We start from the raw sequence: 17,140 nt of genomic DNA, 5'->3' as shown, positions 1-17,140 counted from the left end.
TTACATCATCTGTTGCAGCCAATCATTCTAGCATGACCTTCCTGTGCATTTCAGAATAATCCACTAGTGCACCGTCCTTAGTAAGGCGATTACTCCCTTACCCTCACAGTGCTGTTGTATTCAAATCAAATTGATAATGAGTAAGAGGGCTGCAATCCAAAAAAGGTATATGTTCCTGGCTGTAGTTAGATGTATGGCTTCCTATCACTGAAGCAGATTTAATTTGCAGTGTTTTAATGCAGCATGCAGATTACAGTCAATGAGGTGACACCACACATTTCGGTATACAGTTGCGAGAATGTCAACAGTTTACAATGACTCGGCAGCATAACATTCATTCCCTCGCTCCCCCCCCCCCCCCCCACCCCCCACCACCAGCTCATGCAAGGCAACAGAGACAGGTGGGCATTGCGAACTTATTGTTTCTTAATGCTCGGTTGCCATTCAATGGTTTCTTTTACTTTTTTTGTTTGAACTGAACGAGCGAAAGCACACCCTCCGCCAGAACTCCCCCTTGTTAGCGCGCTTGCCCCCTGTGCTTGCTCAAAGAGTTAACACTGCTGGTTGAAAGATATCGCCGTCAACTTGTGCTTGAGTGGCGCTGGTAAGACTGCAGAACGTCACGGCTGGCATGGAAATAAGACAACTCCAATGAGGAGACAGGGCACAAGGCGCCACCCTGACTTGGCGAGCAGTCTTCAGGAGAATCCCCATTCCACTTTGGAAGAAGACAAGGAGCTCTCGCTCTCTCGCTGTGTGTCTCTGCCTCACTGCAATGCTGTTCAGTTTGATACCGAGGGTCCCTATGCGCATGACTCGAGCGGTGTTGTTAGACGGAGCTGGTGATGGGAAGGTGACAACCGCTGTCTATTTCTGGGAGAGAGCAACACTGTAGTTGGCTCAGTGGAGGGCTGTGGATGGGAGGTTAAAGCTTGAGCAGGAGAGCTGGGCGGTGCTGAAGTCCTTGTTACTGGGAGCCGGCTGCACAGATGAATAGTGCAGGCACTGAGGTTAACGCCACTTTATTCCAGCAACATTTCCAAATTCTCAACTCTTCACGACTCCCTCCTCCAAGCGGCTCCGGGGCTTCGGACAGCTCCGCTTCCTTGGGCATCTGTTGAGCGCGAGGAGAGACAACGAGCTTCGGGAAAGGTTATTCGTGGCGGTGCTGATGTACCCATTGTTTTTTTTCTCTCTCCAGATTAAAAGATGGGTTTTGACCTGTTGCTCTAAGGCGACCCTTTGAGAAATGGACTTGGCAGAAGTTCTTCTGGTGCTGTTCATCGTTGTGGTGCTGATCGTCTCCTTGTTGTCTAACTTGCTGGTGTTGATATGCTTCATCTACAGCTCCGACATCCGCAAGCAAGTGCCGGGCATATTTATAGTTAACTTGTCTTTCTGCAATCTGCTCCTCACCGTTTTGAATATGCCAGCGACATTGCTGGGGATTGTCAAAAAACAGCAGCCATTTGGCGACTGCATCTGTCAAACAGTTGGGTTTTTGGAAACATTTCTCACCACGAACACTATGCTGAGCATGGCAGCGTTAAGCATAGACAAGTGGATTGCCGTGGTTTTCCCCTTGAGCTATGCCAGCAAGATGAGGTACAAGGACGCCGTGCTTATGATGAGCTACACTTGGGTCCACTCTCTCACTTTCCCGGTGGTGGCACTTTTCTTCACCTGGGTCGGTTTCAATAACATCTACGCATCGTGCACGATGCATCTGCCGGAGGAAGTGGAGAGGAGACAGTTTACAGTGTTCACCATTGTCTTTCACGCCACCAGCTTCATGCTTTCCCTCGTAATATTGTGCTTTACATATCTGAAGGTTCTGAAGGTTGCACGCTTTCATTGCAGAAGAATAGACATTATCACCATGCAGACTTTGGTTTTACTGGTGGATATCCACCCCAGGTAATGCCGGCTGACTTCTCAAACTTTTTTTTTGAAAGTCTGTTGCAACCGGATTTCTATGATATGGGCACCGTAACTATTGAAGACCAGTAAAATGCAATTCAAGTGAACTAAACGTGTTTTATTTGACGTGAACACAAACACCTCTGTGTTCCAAGGGAGCTTCGAGCTCCTATACAACAATCCCCTTCTGTCGAGTGTCTTGTTAGCAAATAAGGTTAAAGGATTATGTAAACTTTTCTAAAATGAGGCCTTTCGGTCCGTTCACCCAGTGCTGGCCCATTTACGCCTCAGAAAGCGGAGCCATTCGGCCCATTCTTTCTGTGCTGGCACCTTTGCTCCATAGTAGGTGGCGATTCGGTCCATTCCTGTGTTGTCTCCTTTAGTAGGAGGCCATTCGGCCCATCGTCCCTGTGTCGGTTAATTGAAAGAGCTATCCAATTAGCCAGCTCTCCCGCGCTTTCTCTATAGCCCACAATGTTTCTTGTTTTTTTACAGGAATATATCAAGTCCCCTAGTTACTATCGCATCTGCTTCTACCAACCATTCAGGCAGCGTGTCCGAGGCGATGAAGTTCTTCTCTTATCCTTTCCGAACAGAAAATTAACATTCAACGTTTGCGGATTTCGACCCCAATTTTATATGATTGCTATTTAATTTATATGTGTGTGCACAGAGTGTCATAACGAATCTTAGTAGATTGGTACCTTTGTTTCCTTTGACCGTATTTGATGTCGTACTTCTGTGATAAATTGCGTCTCCCCCTCCACCCCCTCCCCACCCCAGATTGTGGAGGGGATGTTGGGGAATCGAAAGCAATTTGGTTTTACAAACGATGTTGCTTCTTTTTGCGTCCGGACACATTTGGAATGTTCCCCGGATTGTTCGCCGAGTTGTCACACCGACCAACAGTCACCTTGTTCCAAACGTGAAACGTAAAACACATTGGAAACCGTCATGTCGAATTAAGGCAGGGAAACCGTTTGATTAAAATTTCTGGGGGGGCTTTTATTGCATCCCGTCCCACTGACTGGATATTTTTCTTTGTTCAAACGAGCAAGACGAAGTAAAACGCGATGTTTACTCAAGTGATTGTTTTTATGGTGGTGAGAGCCCCGGGGAGGGCCCTGCATAAGGTATACCTCGGCACAGTGTGAAACTAAGCGCTGCTTTTCTTCTCCTTTCAGTGTGAAACAGCGTTGCCTCGCGGAGCAAAAAAGTAGACGACAACGTGCAACCAAGAAGATCAGCATTTTTATAGGGTCGTTTATTGTCTGTTTTGCTCCATATATTATAACCAGGTAAAAAAAAATGCACTTCAGATGTCGTTAGTTTGCCAAACAAATGAGATTTTCTGATTAAGAACGAGAAATAATTCCATTTGATTAAGACGTATCAGAAAAACGTATGTGTTCGGGAAAGGTGGGGCGGGGGGGGGGGGGGGGGGGGGGGGAGTGTTAACGCACAATGAAATAATCTAAGCACCAGAATTCGCCACAGCGGTTGTGCAATCCCGGGACGGTATTCCGCCATTGGCGCACACGTCCAAACCAGTATATCATGTCCAAATTAACGTGAATGATCGTCCCCCCCCCCCCCCGTCCCCCCGCAAATAATCCATTGCTTATTCTGATATGTTAAATAAACAACCCGCCTGTGAAAGTTACAAGAAACTTCATTCAAGTGTGCAGAAGTGCGCCGTCAACGCGTGACGGTTGTCCCCTTGTGTCTGAAATTGCACGTCCTGAAGATGTGTCAATAATACTGAAACTCCACTCCAAAGTAAATACCGCACTATGGCACCCAAGGACCAGACCGAGCAATTATTTGAACGCCTTAAATGCAATCCACCACTATCCCATTAACATTTCAGCAAGGAACATCTGTAAACTGTGCCATGTGATCCAAATAGGTTTACATGACATATTCCGTCTTTTACCGACTGGCAATGTGACCACCATGTGATTATTTAGTTAATAGTATCTACCTTCTTGTCAAGCATGCAAATAGTGAAATGCATAAATGCCAATTCAGCTAAATTCATTGCAAAACAGCAAGCTGCATCCCGGAGTGATACATGCTTTGGGGAATGATTTGCAAGGTGCCAATCAATGAATGTGCAATGTGGTCCCTTCCACACCCGATAATGATAGCACGCATCGATTCTGCCTGCCTTTTACGCGCCCCTGCCAATAGCAACATGGACCACAAAACTTTTGCCTCATGCGTTATCTCTCAGAAAGTAGGAGCCGACCAGAAAACATTCGGAACAGATTATGTCAATCGCGGTTCAGTTTGATCCATCAGTCCGCCCAAGAGAACAAAAAGCTTCAACTCATGCGAAATGGATGTGTGAGCACGGCGTTAATCACTTGTCACACACACACATTTACAATAACATGCGGAGGATCAGTGCAAACTGCTGGGTGTTAGACTGGACGGTATGCGGGGTATCACAAACAAACGCGAGCCTGTCCTTGACTAACATCCACACAAAGATGCTTGCAGCTTGACTCACTGTATTAACGATCAGACCAGGAATGCTGGTTATTTCGGTTCCTCTCTCTAACCTAATGGTTCGGAGACTGCTTCCTACAGCACCCCCTCCCCCCCCCCCCCCCCACCGGAAATCAGCTAAATCAGGAAGAGGGGGATTAAATATGGATTCTTTCTCTCCATTGAGTTTATTTTAACCTAATCCAATCTTCACTAAAATGTAAAAATGAGCAGTATATAAACTGGACATCCAATGCGATTCTGTCAGTACCAGGTTAGATGACAATTATCCTGATGCAGGGTCCAACACTACAGGGCAGTTACCATTGACTCTTTGGGTAATGGAAGTTTTATCTGTTTGCATCTGAATCAACTTTGCAAAGTGTTGTGTTGAGAACAGAATCTCTTTCGGAATGATAGGAAGAACACTTTCAGTTAATTATAGCTTCTTACTGAAAATATACAGACTAGGTTTCACAGTGTGATGTCCAGTCTCAAACAAAGTTAGCTACCTACCTCTGTAATTTCCTGTTTGGTCATAACAACCCTCCTCTTCACTGACGAAAAACGATTGCAGTCCATGAAATATGGCCATGCCATTTGAATCAGTTCAAATGAATGCTGACAGTCTCTTTTCAGTGCCTCACAAGCATACCGACAAGGCTTCAGAACCATATTGTTTTCACAACGTGGAGCAATGATGGAACAGCCCAGCAACTTGAGATCAGTGTTACATTCTCCATTCAACAGGTTGTCCAGGACGCTGATAAGAACATACTCAGCACTTATCTCAGCTTCTTCTCTCGATATTTGACCAATCAAGTTAGGGAACACAGTAAGAAGTCTTACAACACCAGGTTAAAGTCCAACAGGTTTGTTTTGAATCACTAGCTTTCGGAGCACAGCTCCTTCCTCAGGTGAATGCTGTGCTCCGAAAGCTAGCGATTGGAAACAAACGGGATTTTAACTTGGTGTTGTAAGACTTCTTACTGTGCTCACCCCAGTCCAATGCCGGCATTTCCACAAGTTGGGGAACATAATCTTTGAGTCAGACACACCAGAACAGTAACTTAGATAGTTATTCGAACACTGTGCTGTGGAAACATAAAATAGAGCAAAAACAGAATATGTTGGACAATCGCAGCAGATCTGACAGAATCCGTGGAGAGAGAACGTTGCTTCCACAAAGAGTTATCCAGACTAGAAATGTTAGCTCTGTTCTCTGTTCACAGATGCTATCAGACCTGCTGAGATTGTCCAGCGTTTTCTGTTTTTGTTTCAGATTCCAGTATCTGCAGTGATTTCCTTTTATAAAATAGAGCAAGCTAGTTAAACTAGTTGTTCATTGCCATGTTCTGAGGTAAGTTACAGTAATGGATGATCAGGTCCTTATTTTAAAATCTGTGCATTAGGGGAGTGCAGGTCACAAAATAAAAACAGAAACCAAGTTTGACTTTGTTTGGTTTTGTCAGGCCATGTTAAATCTAAGCTTTGAAAGGCTCACATTTCCGTACATTCAATTTTTTAAGTTTACAGGGGGGTTGTCTCTTGCTGGCAAAAATAATTGAAAAGGCTCAGAATTTATTTTCTCACAGTCACACCATAGTAATCGTTGCAATGATATTTTTCAAGGTAATATTGCTGTTTGAATGCAATTTGTATTGTAACAGGCTGTCTTTATACAACAAAGTAACAATGCTCTTCAAATTATGGAATTTGTAGTATAATTATTTTTTATTTGTTGAGGAACATGGAATTGTGGCAGGTTATTTGCCTTTCCCATTAAAATATAGCTTCTCAGCCTTTTGGCTAAGATTAAGTGCTACTTCACAGCTCCAGGAACCTGGGTTCAATTCCCAGCTTGGGTCATTGTCTGTGCGGAGTCTGCACGTTCTCCCTGTGTCTGCATGGGTTTCCTCCAGATGCTCCGGTTTCCTCCCACAAGTCCCGAGAGACATGCTTGTAGGTGAATTGGACATTCTGAATTCTCCCTCAGTGTACCTGAACAGGCGCCAGAGTGTGGCGACTAAGGGGCTTTCACAGCAACTTCATTACAGTGTTAACGTAAGCCTACTTGTAACACTAATAAAGATTATTATTATTAAGTGTTGGATCATGTGTGAGATCAGGTGTAATGCCTGTTCTTGTCAGCTTGGATCTAGTATGTCTCTCTTTGTGGACCATGTTTTGGATTCAACTTGAATTTGAATTATTTTTTGGAGCAAACAATCAGATTTATAAAGGACTGGCCCTGACCACTCTGCACATTGGCTTTGTAACTCTGAGAAAGGAATAATTTTTTTTTTAAACAATCTTCTTAATATCTTTTGATATGAATTTTTAATATATATTCATTCATGGGGTGTGGGCATAATTGGCTCAATGAGCAATTATTGCTGATCCCTAATTGCCCTTGAGAGTCATAGAGTCTACGGTACAGAGACAGGCCCTTCGGCCCAAACTGGCCCATGCCAACCAAAAAGTCCATCTAAGTTAATCCCATTTGCCTGCATTTGGCCGAGAGGTTGGTGGTGAGCTGCCTTCTTGAGTTCATATGGCATAGGTACATCCATTTTGCTGTTACGGAGGGAGTTCCAGAATTTTGACCAAGCGACAGTGAAGGATTGGCGATATATTTCCAAGTCAGGATGGTGAGTGGATAGTTTGGAAACTTCCTGGAGGTGATGTTCCCATGCATCTGCTGACCTGTCCTTCTAGGTGGCAGAGGTCACAGATTTGGAAGCTGCTGTCTAAGGAGCTCTGGTGAGTTCCTGCAGTGCATCTTGTAAATGGTACATACTGCTACCACTGTATATCAACGGTGGAAGGGGTGAATGGGGTGGATTATTGTGGTGAATGGGATGACAATCAAGCGGGCTGTTTTGTCCTCAATGGGGTTGAGCTTCTTGAGTGTTGTTGGAACTGCACTCACCCAGGGAAGTGAAGAGTATTCTATTACACTCCTGACTTGTGCCTTGAAGACGGAGGGTAGGCTATGGGAGTCAGGAGGTGAGTTACTCTCCACAAAACTGACAGCCTGTGAACTGTTTTTGTAGCCACAGTATTTATATAGCTGGTCCAGCACAATGTTTGGTCAATGGTAACCCCCAATTTGTTGATAGTAGGGGATTCAGCAATGGTAATGTCATTGAATGTCAAGAAGAGATGGTTAGATTCTTTCTTGCTAGAGATGGTCACTGCCTGGCACTTGTGTGGTGTGAATCTTATTGACACTTATCATCCCAAGCCTGAATATTGTCCGGGTCTTACTGCATATGGCCATGAACTGCTTAGGTATCTGAGGAGTCGCAAATGGTGCTGAACATTGTGCCATCATCAGCGAATATCCCCACTTCTGACCTGAAGATGGAGGGAATATCAATAATGAAGCAGCTGAAGATGGTTGGGTTTCGGACATTACGCTGATGAACTCCTGCCGCGATGTCCTGGAGCTGAAGTGATTGACATCCAAGAACCAAAACCACCTTCCTTTGTGCTAAAATGGTTTGTTTGAATTGATCAAGTTAACATTTGTTGAATTAATTCTGGTGTGTTCTGATGAAGGATGATTTTGTTTCTATGCAGCCACTTGGCGGAGTGACGGAACTGTTGAAGTTTCAATACAGCTGGAGAATCTAGGCTGTGAGCAATAGGCTCACTTTATAATTACTTCTTAGTATCTCATTACTTTATTTCCAAGTCTGGAAAAAGATAGTGAGATTAATGAAAAACATTTCAATTGTGCTGGCATTCTATGAAAATTAAACTAATTTCTCAGTTTATGAATTAAATCAGCACAATGCTATGTGAGAACATGTGTGTCAGTTGTAAGTGTCAGTTGTAAGTATCAGGAAATATTGAACAGGCTGGGGCTTGTTTTCTAAGGGGTGATCTGAAGGAGGTATGTCAGATAATGAGATGGATTGATGGGATAGATATGGAGAAAATGTTTCCACTTTTGGCAGAGACTAAGACTAGAGGCCATGGATAAAAGATATTGAGTACATCTAATAGGGAATTCAAGAGAAATGTCTTTACCCAAAGAGAAGTAGGAATGTGGAACATCCACCATGGTGAGTAGTTATGATAAATAGCAAAGCTGTAGAAAAACACATAATGGAGAAAGGAATTGAAGGGTATCTGAGAGGGTTAAACAAAGGTGGGGGTTGGAAAGAGGCCCATGTGGAGAATAAACACAGGCAAAAGCCAATTGGGCTAAATGGCCCTTATCTGTCTCTAAATTGTCTGACTGCTTGTCTAACATCCACCATTGTATCAGAGAAGCTTTCCTGTAACTAAATATTGGGAAGACCAAGGCCATTATCTTTGGCCTCCACCAAAAAATGTTTTACTCTTGCCACTGACTCCATCCTTTACCCCTGGCAATTTTCTGAGGCTGAATCAGACTATTCTGAATCTTTGTCATTGTTTTGACCTTGGAATGGCTTCCGGCTACATAATCATGCCATCACTAAGGCAGTCTATCTTCACCTCCATAACATTGCCTTAACCCTGCCCTTGCATCAGCTCATTTGCTGCTGAAATTACCACCCATGCCTTTGTAACCTCTAACTCTGATTATTCCAATGCTCTCCTGACTGGCTTCCCACATTCTACTCTCCATAGACATGTGGTCATCCAAGTCATGTTTACTTATCACCCCTGTGCTTGCTGAGCTGTATTGGTTTCCCTGTTAAGCAATGTCTTGATTTTAAAATGTTTATCCTTGCTTTCTAATCCCATCACGGTCTTGTTCATTAGCAGCTCAGTAACCTGCTCCAACCCTCAGCCTTCTGGGATGTCTGTGTTTGTCAATTTGAGCATCTTGCCGTTTCTGATTTTAATCACAACAATATTGGTGGCTCTGCTTTCATCTGACAAGGCTGGAAACTCTGAATGTTCCTTCTTAAACCTTTCCATGTCTCCACATCCCTCTCCTCTTTTCAGACAATCCTTAAAACCTATCATTTTGAGCGGGTCTTTTTCTTCTGACTAATATTTCCTGATGTGACTCAGTGGCAAGAATTTGTTAGATAAGGCCTTGGGGCATCTTACTACATTGAAGAAGTTATTTTTGTTGTTGAAAAGTTCTATAAAATGAGTTGGCCGAAAGCTGCTAGCCTCACCATCACTTAATTTGAGATTCATCGGCTGATTCCTTGGAATCTGTTAAATCCAATTAAAAATGTGTGAAGTATTCATTAGTTTATATTGTTGTCATTTGGTACTGCTGGCCTTGTCTTGCCAGGCTGACAGCAATTCTCAGAAGGTAAAATGTGACAGGAGATTAATACAGCTAACACAAAATAGACACAGATGAAGCAAGACACACACAGCAGTCAGGCAACATTTGTTGAGAGCGAATGACTAGCCCACAGTTTCCGCTTTGGATGAAATTGGCAATCCTGACACAAATTGCACTCAAATTGGCTAAATTAACTTCAGCTCAAGCTTCACGCAAATTCATTTGCATATTACCAAATGTAAAATCTTCCATGAACTCGGGCAATCGGTGTTTTAGAATATGATTGTTTTTTTCTTGCATTAAGTAATATTTATTTCAAAAGCGGTAACTCACAGCAGATTTATTAGTATAGTTAAAATGAATTAAGATGAAAAATTTAACATTTTTAGCAAAAGTGCCCAGTGTACCAACTGCCAGTAACCTGATTTCAACTCACTGAAAATGGCGTTCGAAAACTATACAGAACCAATTAACAGTTTCATTGTCATAAAGTCATAACAGCACAAAAGAAGGTTGCTCAGCCCATCAACATCATGCCAGCTACCTGTAATCTAGTCAGGCCATTCCCTCTCTATCCCAGTAGTCCTACAAGTTTATTTCTTTCAAAGCACCAACCCCATTTCCTTCAGAAACCAATAGTATCTCGGCTTTGCCCACCCCCTGTAGGCCATGAGTTCCAGGTCATTACCATTTGCTGTGCAAAATATCTCTTTCTCACGACACCCCCTGCATCTCTTGTCAGAAACTTCAAATCTCTTTCCCTTAGTCCTTGTAGCACCAACTAAAGGAACGGTATTACTTTCTCTATCTTATCTAAACCTACCATAATCTTGTACACCTGGAAGAGACCTCCTCTCTCCAAGAAAAACCACATCCTCTCCAACCAAACCTTGTAACTAAAAGTCCTTACCCCAGGACCACTCCAGCAAACATATCTCCTCTGCGTCCTCTCCAGGACCCTCACATCCTTCCAATAGTATGGTGACCAGAACTGGACCTTACACTCCAGTTTTGGATTGAACAGAGATTTATAGAAGTTCAGCACACCTTCCCTGCACTTGTCGATACTTCTATTGAGTTCAATATCTCATATGCTCTTCTAATTAATCTTGAAATGTGTCCTATACCATCAATGATCTATGCACATGAACCCTCAAGGTCCCTCTGTCTCTGCACTTTCTTTCGAACTGCACCGTTTCATCTGTATTGCCTCTCCCTTCTACCAAAATCATCATCACACACTTCCAAATTCCATCTTCTACTTAGTTGTCCATTTTGCTAGCCTGCCTATATCCAGTCGGGTGGTACTATCCTTACTGTTTACCACACACCTTCAAGTTTGGTACCATCAGCAAATTTTGAAACTTTACTTTGTATTCTCCATTGGTGTACTCTATTCAGTTCCTTATAGATGAAATATGTTTAAATATTTTAATACTTTCAAAAGGTACCTATTTGAGCTCCTGTACCTAAACAGATGCTGATGTTAGTATGCCTGTCCTTCCCAGCTGATATAGAGAATCCATCTCAGACAGCATTGATGGTACCTCTCCATGACTTTGAGGTCATGGAGGATAATAATATAATAATAATTGCGTATTGTCACAAGTAGGCTTCAACAAAATTACTGTGAAAAGCCCCAAGTCACCACATTCCCGTGCCTGTTCGGGAAGGCCGGTACGGGAATTGAACCCGCACTGCTGGCCTTGTTCTGCATTACAAGCCAGCTGTTTATCCCATTGTGCTAAACCAGTCCCGATGTTGATCTTGATGTTGATGACAGTACACCTGTTCCCCCAGCTCAACGGAAAAACCCTACAAAAACCCACACGTCTGTACGTAGTCCAAGTTTCTGAGCTGAATAGAAGAGTGGAGAATGACTTCACAAGGATCTTGGTATCAGCACGAATGTCACGGTCATCAAAGACTCTGATCCTCAGGTGGCATGTGGCGCAGTAGTTAGCACTGAGGACCCAGATTTGAATCCTGGCCCTGGGTCACTGTCCATGTGTAGTTTGCACATTATTCCTATGTCTGCGTGAGTTTCACCCCCACAACCCAAAGATATGCAGTTTAGGTGGATTGGCCATGCTAAATTACCCCTTAATTGGGAAAAAAATAATTGGGTACTCTAAATTTATAGAAAAAAAAGACTTTCATCCTCAGCATCTGAGGGAGGTGTTCGTGGATTGGCTATGATGTTGGATCTCTGCATCAATGTCCACCTTAAATGAGAGTTGGCTTCCCAGGTAGGAAAATGTTCTTTGGTAGGGTTTTTCTGTTGGGCTGGGGTAACAGGTGTACTGTCATCAACATCAACATGGGGGATGGTTTAGCACAGTCGGCTAAACAGCTGGCTTGTAATACAGAACAAGGCCAGCAGCGCGGGTTCAATACCCGAACAAGTGCCGGAAGTGGCGACGAGGGGCTTCTCACAGTAACTTCATTGAAGCCTACTTGTGACAGTACGTGATTATTATTATATTATGATTATTATCCTTGAAGGAGCCAAGGGCACCAGCATCAAGGCCATAATAATTGGAAACCAACTCCACTGGGCCAACCATGTGCTTAGGATATCAGAGTCCCGAAAGCAAATCTTTTTGCACAGCTCAAGGAAGGCTCCTTGAACTAGAAGACAAAAGAAGTGCTTCAAAGACACCCTGCAGGCCAACCTCGAAATGCAAAATAGACGTCAATGCCTCGGAGACGTTTGCTCAGAAGAGACTTACTTGGAGGAACCTCCTGATTGGAGGGTCACAATTCTTCGAGGACACCTGAAGGCAAGAGGAGGCCCAGAAATGGAGACTGCAAAAGGAATATCTGCAAACTCGAGTCCAAGGACTGACTCCACACCCGGAAACAACTGCCAAGTGTGTGGTTGAATTTGCAGCTCTCCGATTAGGCATAAACCATGCAAGAATCCACAGAACCCGTGACCAGTAACACGGAGTTTCTTAGGTGCACAATCATCGCTGAAGACCTAAAAAGAGTTGCATTTTAAAGGCTGCCCCGAAGAACAAGCAGTTTTGCAAAATTAGGGCTGAAGAATGGCATGACAGGACGCCCTGTGAAAAGCCAATTCTGCGTTGAGAGTGGATTCAATCTAAAAAGTCGAATGGCAAACAGCAGGATAGCTTGGCGCAGATGGAGTGGGGAACAGAGCAGGCAGAAATCCATGTGCGGGGATTGACATTTAATAACCCTTTCTGCCGTAGGTGATAACTTTCCACGAGCTCTGAGCTGTTAGTAAATGAACCATGTGATGTCATTCTAGCTGTTGATAATGTGATTCTAGCTGTCGATAATGTGCACTTTGTTTCGATGCTGAGTGGGGTCATGCACAAGATGGAACATGTGGAACCGATGTGGAACCGATGTGAATTGTAAGTCCAAGATGGCGGTCCCACCAAGTATACAAATCGCATTTCTAGGTTAATATTTTAATTGCAGGTTACAATCGCTCAAATAGCAAGCACGTTTTACCTCTCTGGATGTTATTTCATTGACACTTTGCTGTCTGGGAGGCTGGGAGGAAGCTGAGGTGAGAGTACAAGGAACGCAGCAAGTTAGGATGCTGGTACAGCAAGCAGTTAGGGAGGAAAATGGCAGGGTGCCCTATATGCTAGGGGATTGATGTGTAAAAAATAAGAAGCCTTACTACAATTGTACAAGGTCTCAGTGCGGCCACATCTGGAATACTGTGTGCAGTTTTGACCTCCATGTGTAGGAAAGGATATATCCACAGTGGAGGTGAGACAGCGAAGATTCACTAAATCAGTCCCTGGGATAAGAGGGTTGTCCTATGTTGAGTGGCTGGGTAAGTTCCCTGGAGTTTAGAAGAATGAGAAGTGATCTCAGAGAAACCTACAAAATGCTGAAGGAGCTTGATAGGGAAGGCGGAGAGATTGTTTCTGCTGCTGCTGGGGCAGTCTAGAACACAGGGCACAGTCTCAGGATAAGGAGCCAATCGTTCAGGACTGAGATGACGAGAAATAATTTCACTAAAAAGGGTTGTGAACCTTTGTCATTCTCTGGAGGGTTCTGGTTTCTCCATCACATTTATAGGTTAGATATGTTTTGCTCTCCCAGGGTATTAAGGGATATGGGGAGGGGGCAGGAAAATGGAGTTGAAGGTCAAGATTAGCCATGATCATATTGAATAGCAGAGCAGACTCGAGTTGGATTCTTCCTGTGCCTACCTCATGCATTCCTGTGTTTCAAAAGCATAGGGTGCTAATGCCATTGCATCCCATAACTGGGAAGAGGGATTTTCTTGTGTGGCAATTAAAGATCACAGTGCCCTTCCATCTGGGAAGACTGCATGAGGATAAATGTGTAGATGGGAGGAGGCTGGGAGGAAGCTGGGGTGAGAGAACACATCCTGGTATAGATCAACAGGACCCAAGGGCCTATCAATGATCTCATGGGAAAGAGGATGGCGTCCCCGCTGGCGATTTGATTGCATGTAAACTGCAGGCTTTTAAAACATCATTACATCATTAACGAAGCCCGTCTGGTTTTCTGCCCCCACCCCCCCCCCCCCTTCCTTCCCCCTCCCCTCCTCTCCTCATTCACAGGTTGATTGAGCTGCTTCCCTTTGTGACTGTGAACTACTACTGGGGAGTTCTCAGTAAGTGCCTCGCCTACTCCAAAGCTGCTTCAGATCCTTTCGTCTACTCGCTGCTGCGTCAACAGTACAAGAAAGTCCTGGTCAACATAGTGAACCGGATGCTGAAGAAGGATTTGTATCCTTCCTCTGGACACAACAGCTCCTTGGACACGGAGAACGATTACTGCCTGCAGAGAATCTGAGGGGCCGTCCAGAAGTGATTCCTTAATTTCACCAACTGTAAATCAAAAGTTCTGCCAGTCGGAAGCCCGTGGTGAGACTACGTTGCACTTTTTGATCATTCCAGTGTTATGAAGAAAACTATAAAAAGCCAAAGGCAAAACGTCTTTTTATGATGTTACATATTTTATTGAAAGAATGTATTATGGTCCGAGTTTCCGTCTTTTTTCCGTAAATATTTGTATTTTCGCAGTTTTGTGCAAATTACTATTATCAAGCTTGAGTATTTATATATATATATATATATGGGGAAGGAGTTGTCATCTGAGACTATCTGTTTGCACTGTATCATTGAAACTTCGTTCAGGCTTTCGATAGAGCAAGCTGCACAACGAACACACTTATTGAAGAGTTAAGATGTTGTTCATTAGCGATAAGTCCTGTGCCAAAAAAAATAGAAAGAACGAAATCAACGCATTCACGACCCTATTCAAAACAGCTACAAAGAAAAAGGGAACACAATTAGAGATCGAGGCAACTCCATCAAAACATTTTAGTTTCTCGGTGTCGACAAGTGTGCGCTCAAAGTCCTTGGTCCTAGACTAGATTTCAGGGCGGCGGAGACCGCCGTGAGATGAATCCTCAACTTGTTCACGGTGTTTACATTCGATGTGAGTGAGCTTCGCCACAGATTAGTGGAGCAACAATAAAAGTTTCATGACACCACTTGCTGCGTCCGGAGCAATTTTATTTCAGCGCGAGTGCGGGGTTGGATGAAATAACATTGCTTTTTCAATCGAATTGCGACAAAAGATTACAGTTAACTGCCCGAAATCGAACTTTTTATTAAAGTACATTTCATACAATGGTTGAAGAGTTCTGTGTGTGTGAGCCCAGGGTGGATGGGTCATATCGAGACGAGCTTGGTGCTCCGCCCACCCCTCCGCTGGTTAATCTCCCCATTGGAATTGTGCCTCCACGTGGCAATACGGTAATACGATGTTCCGCCCGTAATTCTTATAGAACGTGCACATTGCCTTTCAGATGCTCCTTCGCCAAGGGTGCACACATATTGAAAGCTGACGGCTCAGCGCCATTTACCAGGGAGAAGGGCAGACAAACGGAGCGAAATGAACCGAGTGGTGTTTGCACTGCTTGTCCTTGTGGCAATAGTTCAGTGCGCTCCACGGTGTGAACCGGCTGATCAAGCACGAGGTAAGTGAAAGAGTAACAACTGTTGGTGTGTGTCCATTAACACTGCATTCCGGGACTTGAGGAACTAACCAGGGAACGTGTTTCACGGCGCCTTGTTACTCCAGTCACATTACCAGGTGTAACATTTGAAATATTTACAAAGTGTCAGATTGTGTTTACATGTTTTGTATTTGGGGGGGGGGGGGGGGAAGAGAATTGTTCACTGTGTCCTGAGAGCTCAAAACAAGGACTTTTCTTTTGGCTGCCTCCATCAGTCAGACGGCACTGTCTGGATGGGAAACATATGCACTGCTCTCTGGGGGAATTATATACATCGTATAAAAAAATGTGCAATTACCAGAGTTACAGCGTTCAATCTGGAGACTCCTTCCTCATGGGGCATGGAGGAAAAGGATAGTTAATCCTAGGGGTGTTCAAGATGACCCAGAGTGTTGAATTACTTGTGTCATCGTGGCGAGTTTGAAATGCAGGCATTTTCAAAACTTTCAAAACCTTTAACTTTCAAACCAATCCCCTCCCCTAAAAAACACACACTAAACAACCTCTGTAATTTTTAAAGCTCACACTTAGATGGAGGATCCAGTGTCCTAATGTTAGAAAACAGCACGTCGACTTGCAACATATTCGCTGTTAGATTCGTACCCTACATCTGACAGCCATCAATCTGGGGCATGTACAGCAGGGATCCCACCCTCCCCTGTTTGCTTTTAGCAGATGTCTGCAGGCTGCTGGAGAAATCAAAGTCGTCGAGAAACGGTCCCTCCCCGCCATTGGCAAATCACAGCAGTTTAGAATTCCTACAGAGTAGAATGAGGCCATTCAGCCCATCGAGTCTGCACCGACCCTCTGAAAGAGCACCTTACCTAGGCTCATCCCCTGCCCCAACCCCGTAACCCCACTTAACCTGCCCATCTTTGGTCTGTAGGAGGAAACCAAAGCACCCGGAGGAAGCCCACACAGACACAGGAGCTTGAGAGCGTGTCCTCAGCAATTAAATATGTGTAGGGTTCAAATCGAATGAGAATGAGGATTGTATCCGTGCTGGAGTCTCACTTCCAGACCACTTTTGAGTGTTCAGGTGGGACAGGCCATGATGCAAACAGCTCAGAGAATGTAATTTCTGAATTATTTTCCTCCAAACCTAAAGGTGCGTTACACTCCGGATGTCAATGAATGCTTCAATCGAGTTTTCCCTGTTTCACTTTTCACCAACTGTTGGTTTCCCGCCCTGCTCAAAGGCAGGGTGATAAAACGTGAAGTCAAAAGGAAACGAGCAGGTGTCACTGCAACACATTCTTTTTCCAAATCAAACATTTCGGTTCTGCTCTGGCTGATGGAGACATCACTTCGAAAAATCTCATCCACGATTAACAACTTTTCCTTTTGTTCTTTTCCCCACTTCACGGTAAATTGTTGTGTTGAACAAAGCTGGACCTAGTCTCTGCTGCCACCTAGTGCCTGTGTATCTAGTGTAG

General features: G+C 44.0%; 2 protein-coding genes across 3 annotated transcripts in view; both read left to right on the top strand.

Moving 5' to 3' along the window:
- The first annotated feature begins 536 nt into the window (after nt 1-536).
- Nucleotides 537-15,176, top strand: LOC119963284 (G-protein coupled receptor 26-like). 2 transcript variants are annotated; one of them, XM_038792143.1, is made up of 4 exons: nt 537-853; nt 1,202-1,917; nt 3,105-3,218; nt 14,239-15,176. In XM_038792143.1, the coding sequence occupies exons 2-4, from the start codon at nt 1,250-1,252 to the stop codon at nt 14,471-14,473; spliced, it is 1,017 nt and encodes a 338-aa protein (XP_038648071.1). In that variant the 5' UTR covers nt 537-853; nt 1,202-1,249; the 3' UTR covers nt 14,474-15,176. The 2 variants fall into 2 exon arrangements, with proteins under 2 accessions (XP_038648071.1, XP_038648070.1); XM_038792142.1 differs by having other exon boundaries at nt 538-1,917.
- Nucleotides 15,177-15,499: 323 nt separating this feature from the next.
- The window catches only part of cpz (carboxypeptidase Z), a 64,411-nt gene continuing 62,770 nt past the window's right edge, over nt 15,500-17,140 (top strand). Inside the window, exon 1 of the mRNA XM_038792141.1 lies at nt 15,500-15,665. Coding sequence (XP_038648069.1) covers nt 15,581-15,665 — 85 coding nt within the window. The 5' untranslated portion in view covers nt 15,500-15,580. The remainder of the gene's footprint in view (nt 15,666-17,140) is intronic.

Source organism: Scyliorhinus canicula, chromosome 3 (genome assembly GCF_902713615.1).
Source record: "Scyliorhinus canicula chromosome 3, sScyCan1.1, whole genome shotgun sequence".
NCBI classification, from domain to species: Eukaryota; Metazoa; Chordata; class Chondrichthyes; order Carcharhiniformes; family Scyliorhinidae; genus Scyliorhinus; species Scyliorhinus canicula.
Note: the sequence above shows the minus strand (reverse complement) of the source record. Positions and strands in the feature narration are given on the sequence as shown.

Excerpts from the sequence above, each read along its gene's own strand:
- LOC119963284 (XM_038792143.1), top strand. The coding sequence starts at position 1,250 with ATGGACTTGGCAGAAGTTCTTCTGGTGCTGTTCATCGTTGTGGTGCTG. Across the intron at positions 1,918-3,104 it reads CTGGTGGATATCCACCCCAG|TGTGAAACAGCGTTGCCTCG; the intron begins GTAATGCCGGCT and ends TTCTCCTTTCAG. Across the intron at positions 3,219-14,238 it reads GCTCCATATATTATAACCAG|GTTGATTGAGCTGCTTCCCT; the intron begins GTAAAAAAAAAT and ends CCTCATTCACAG.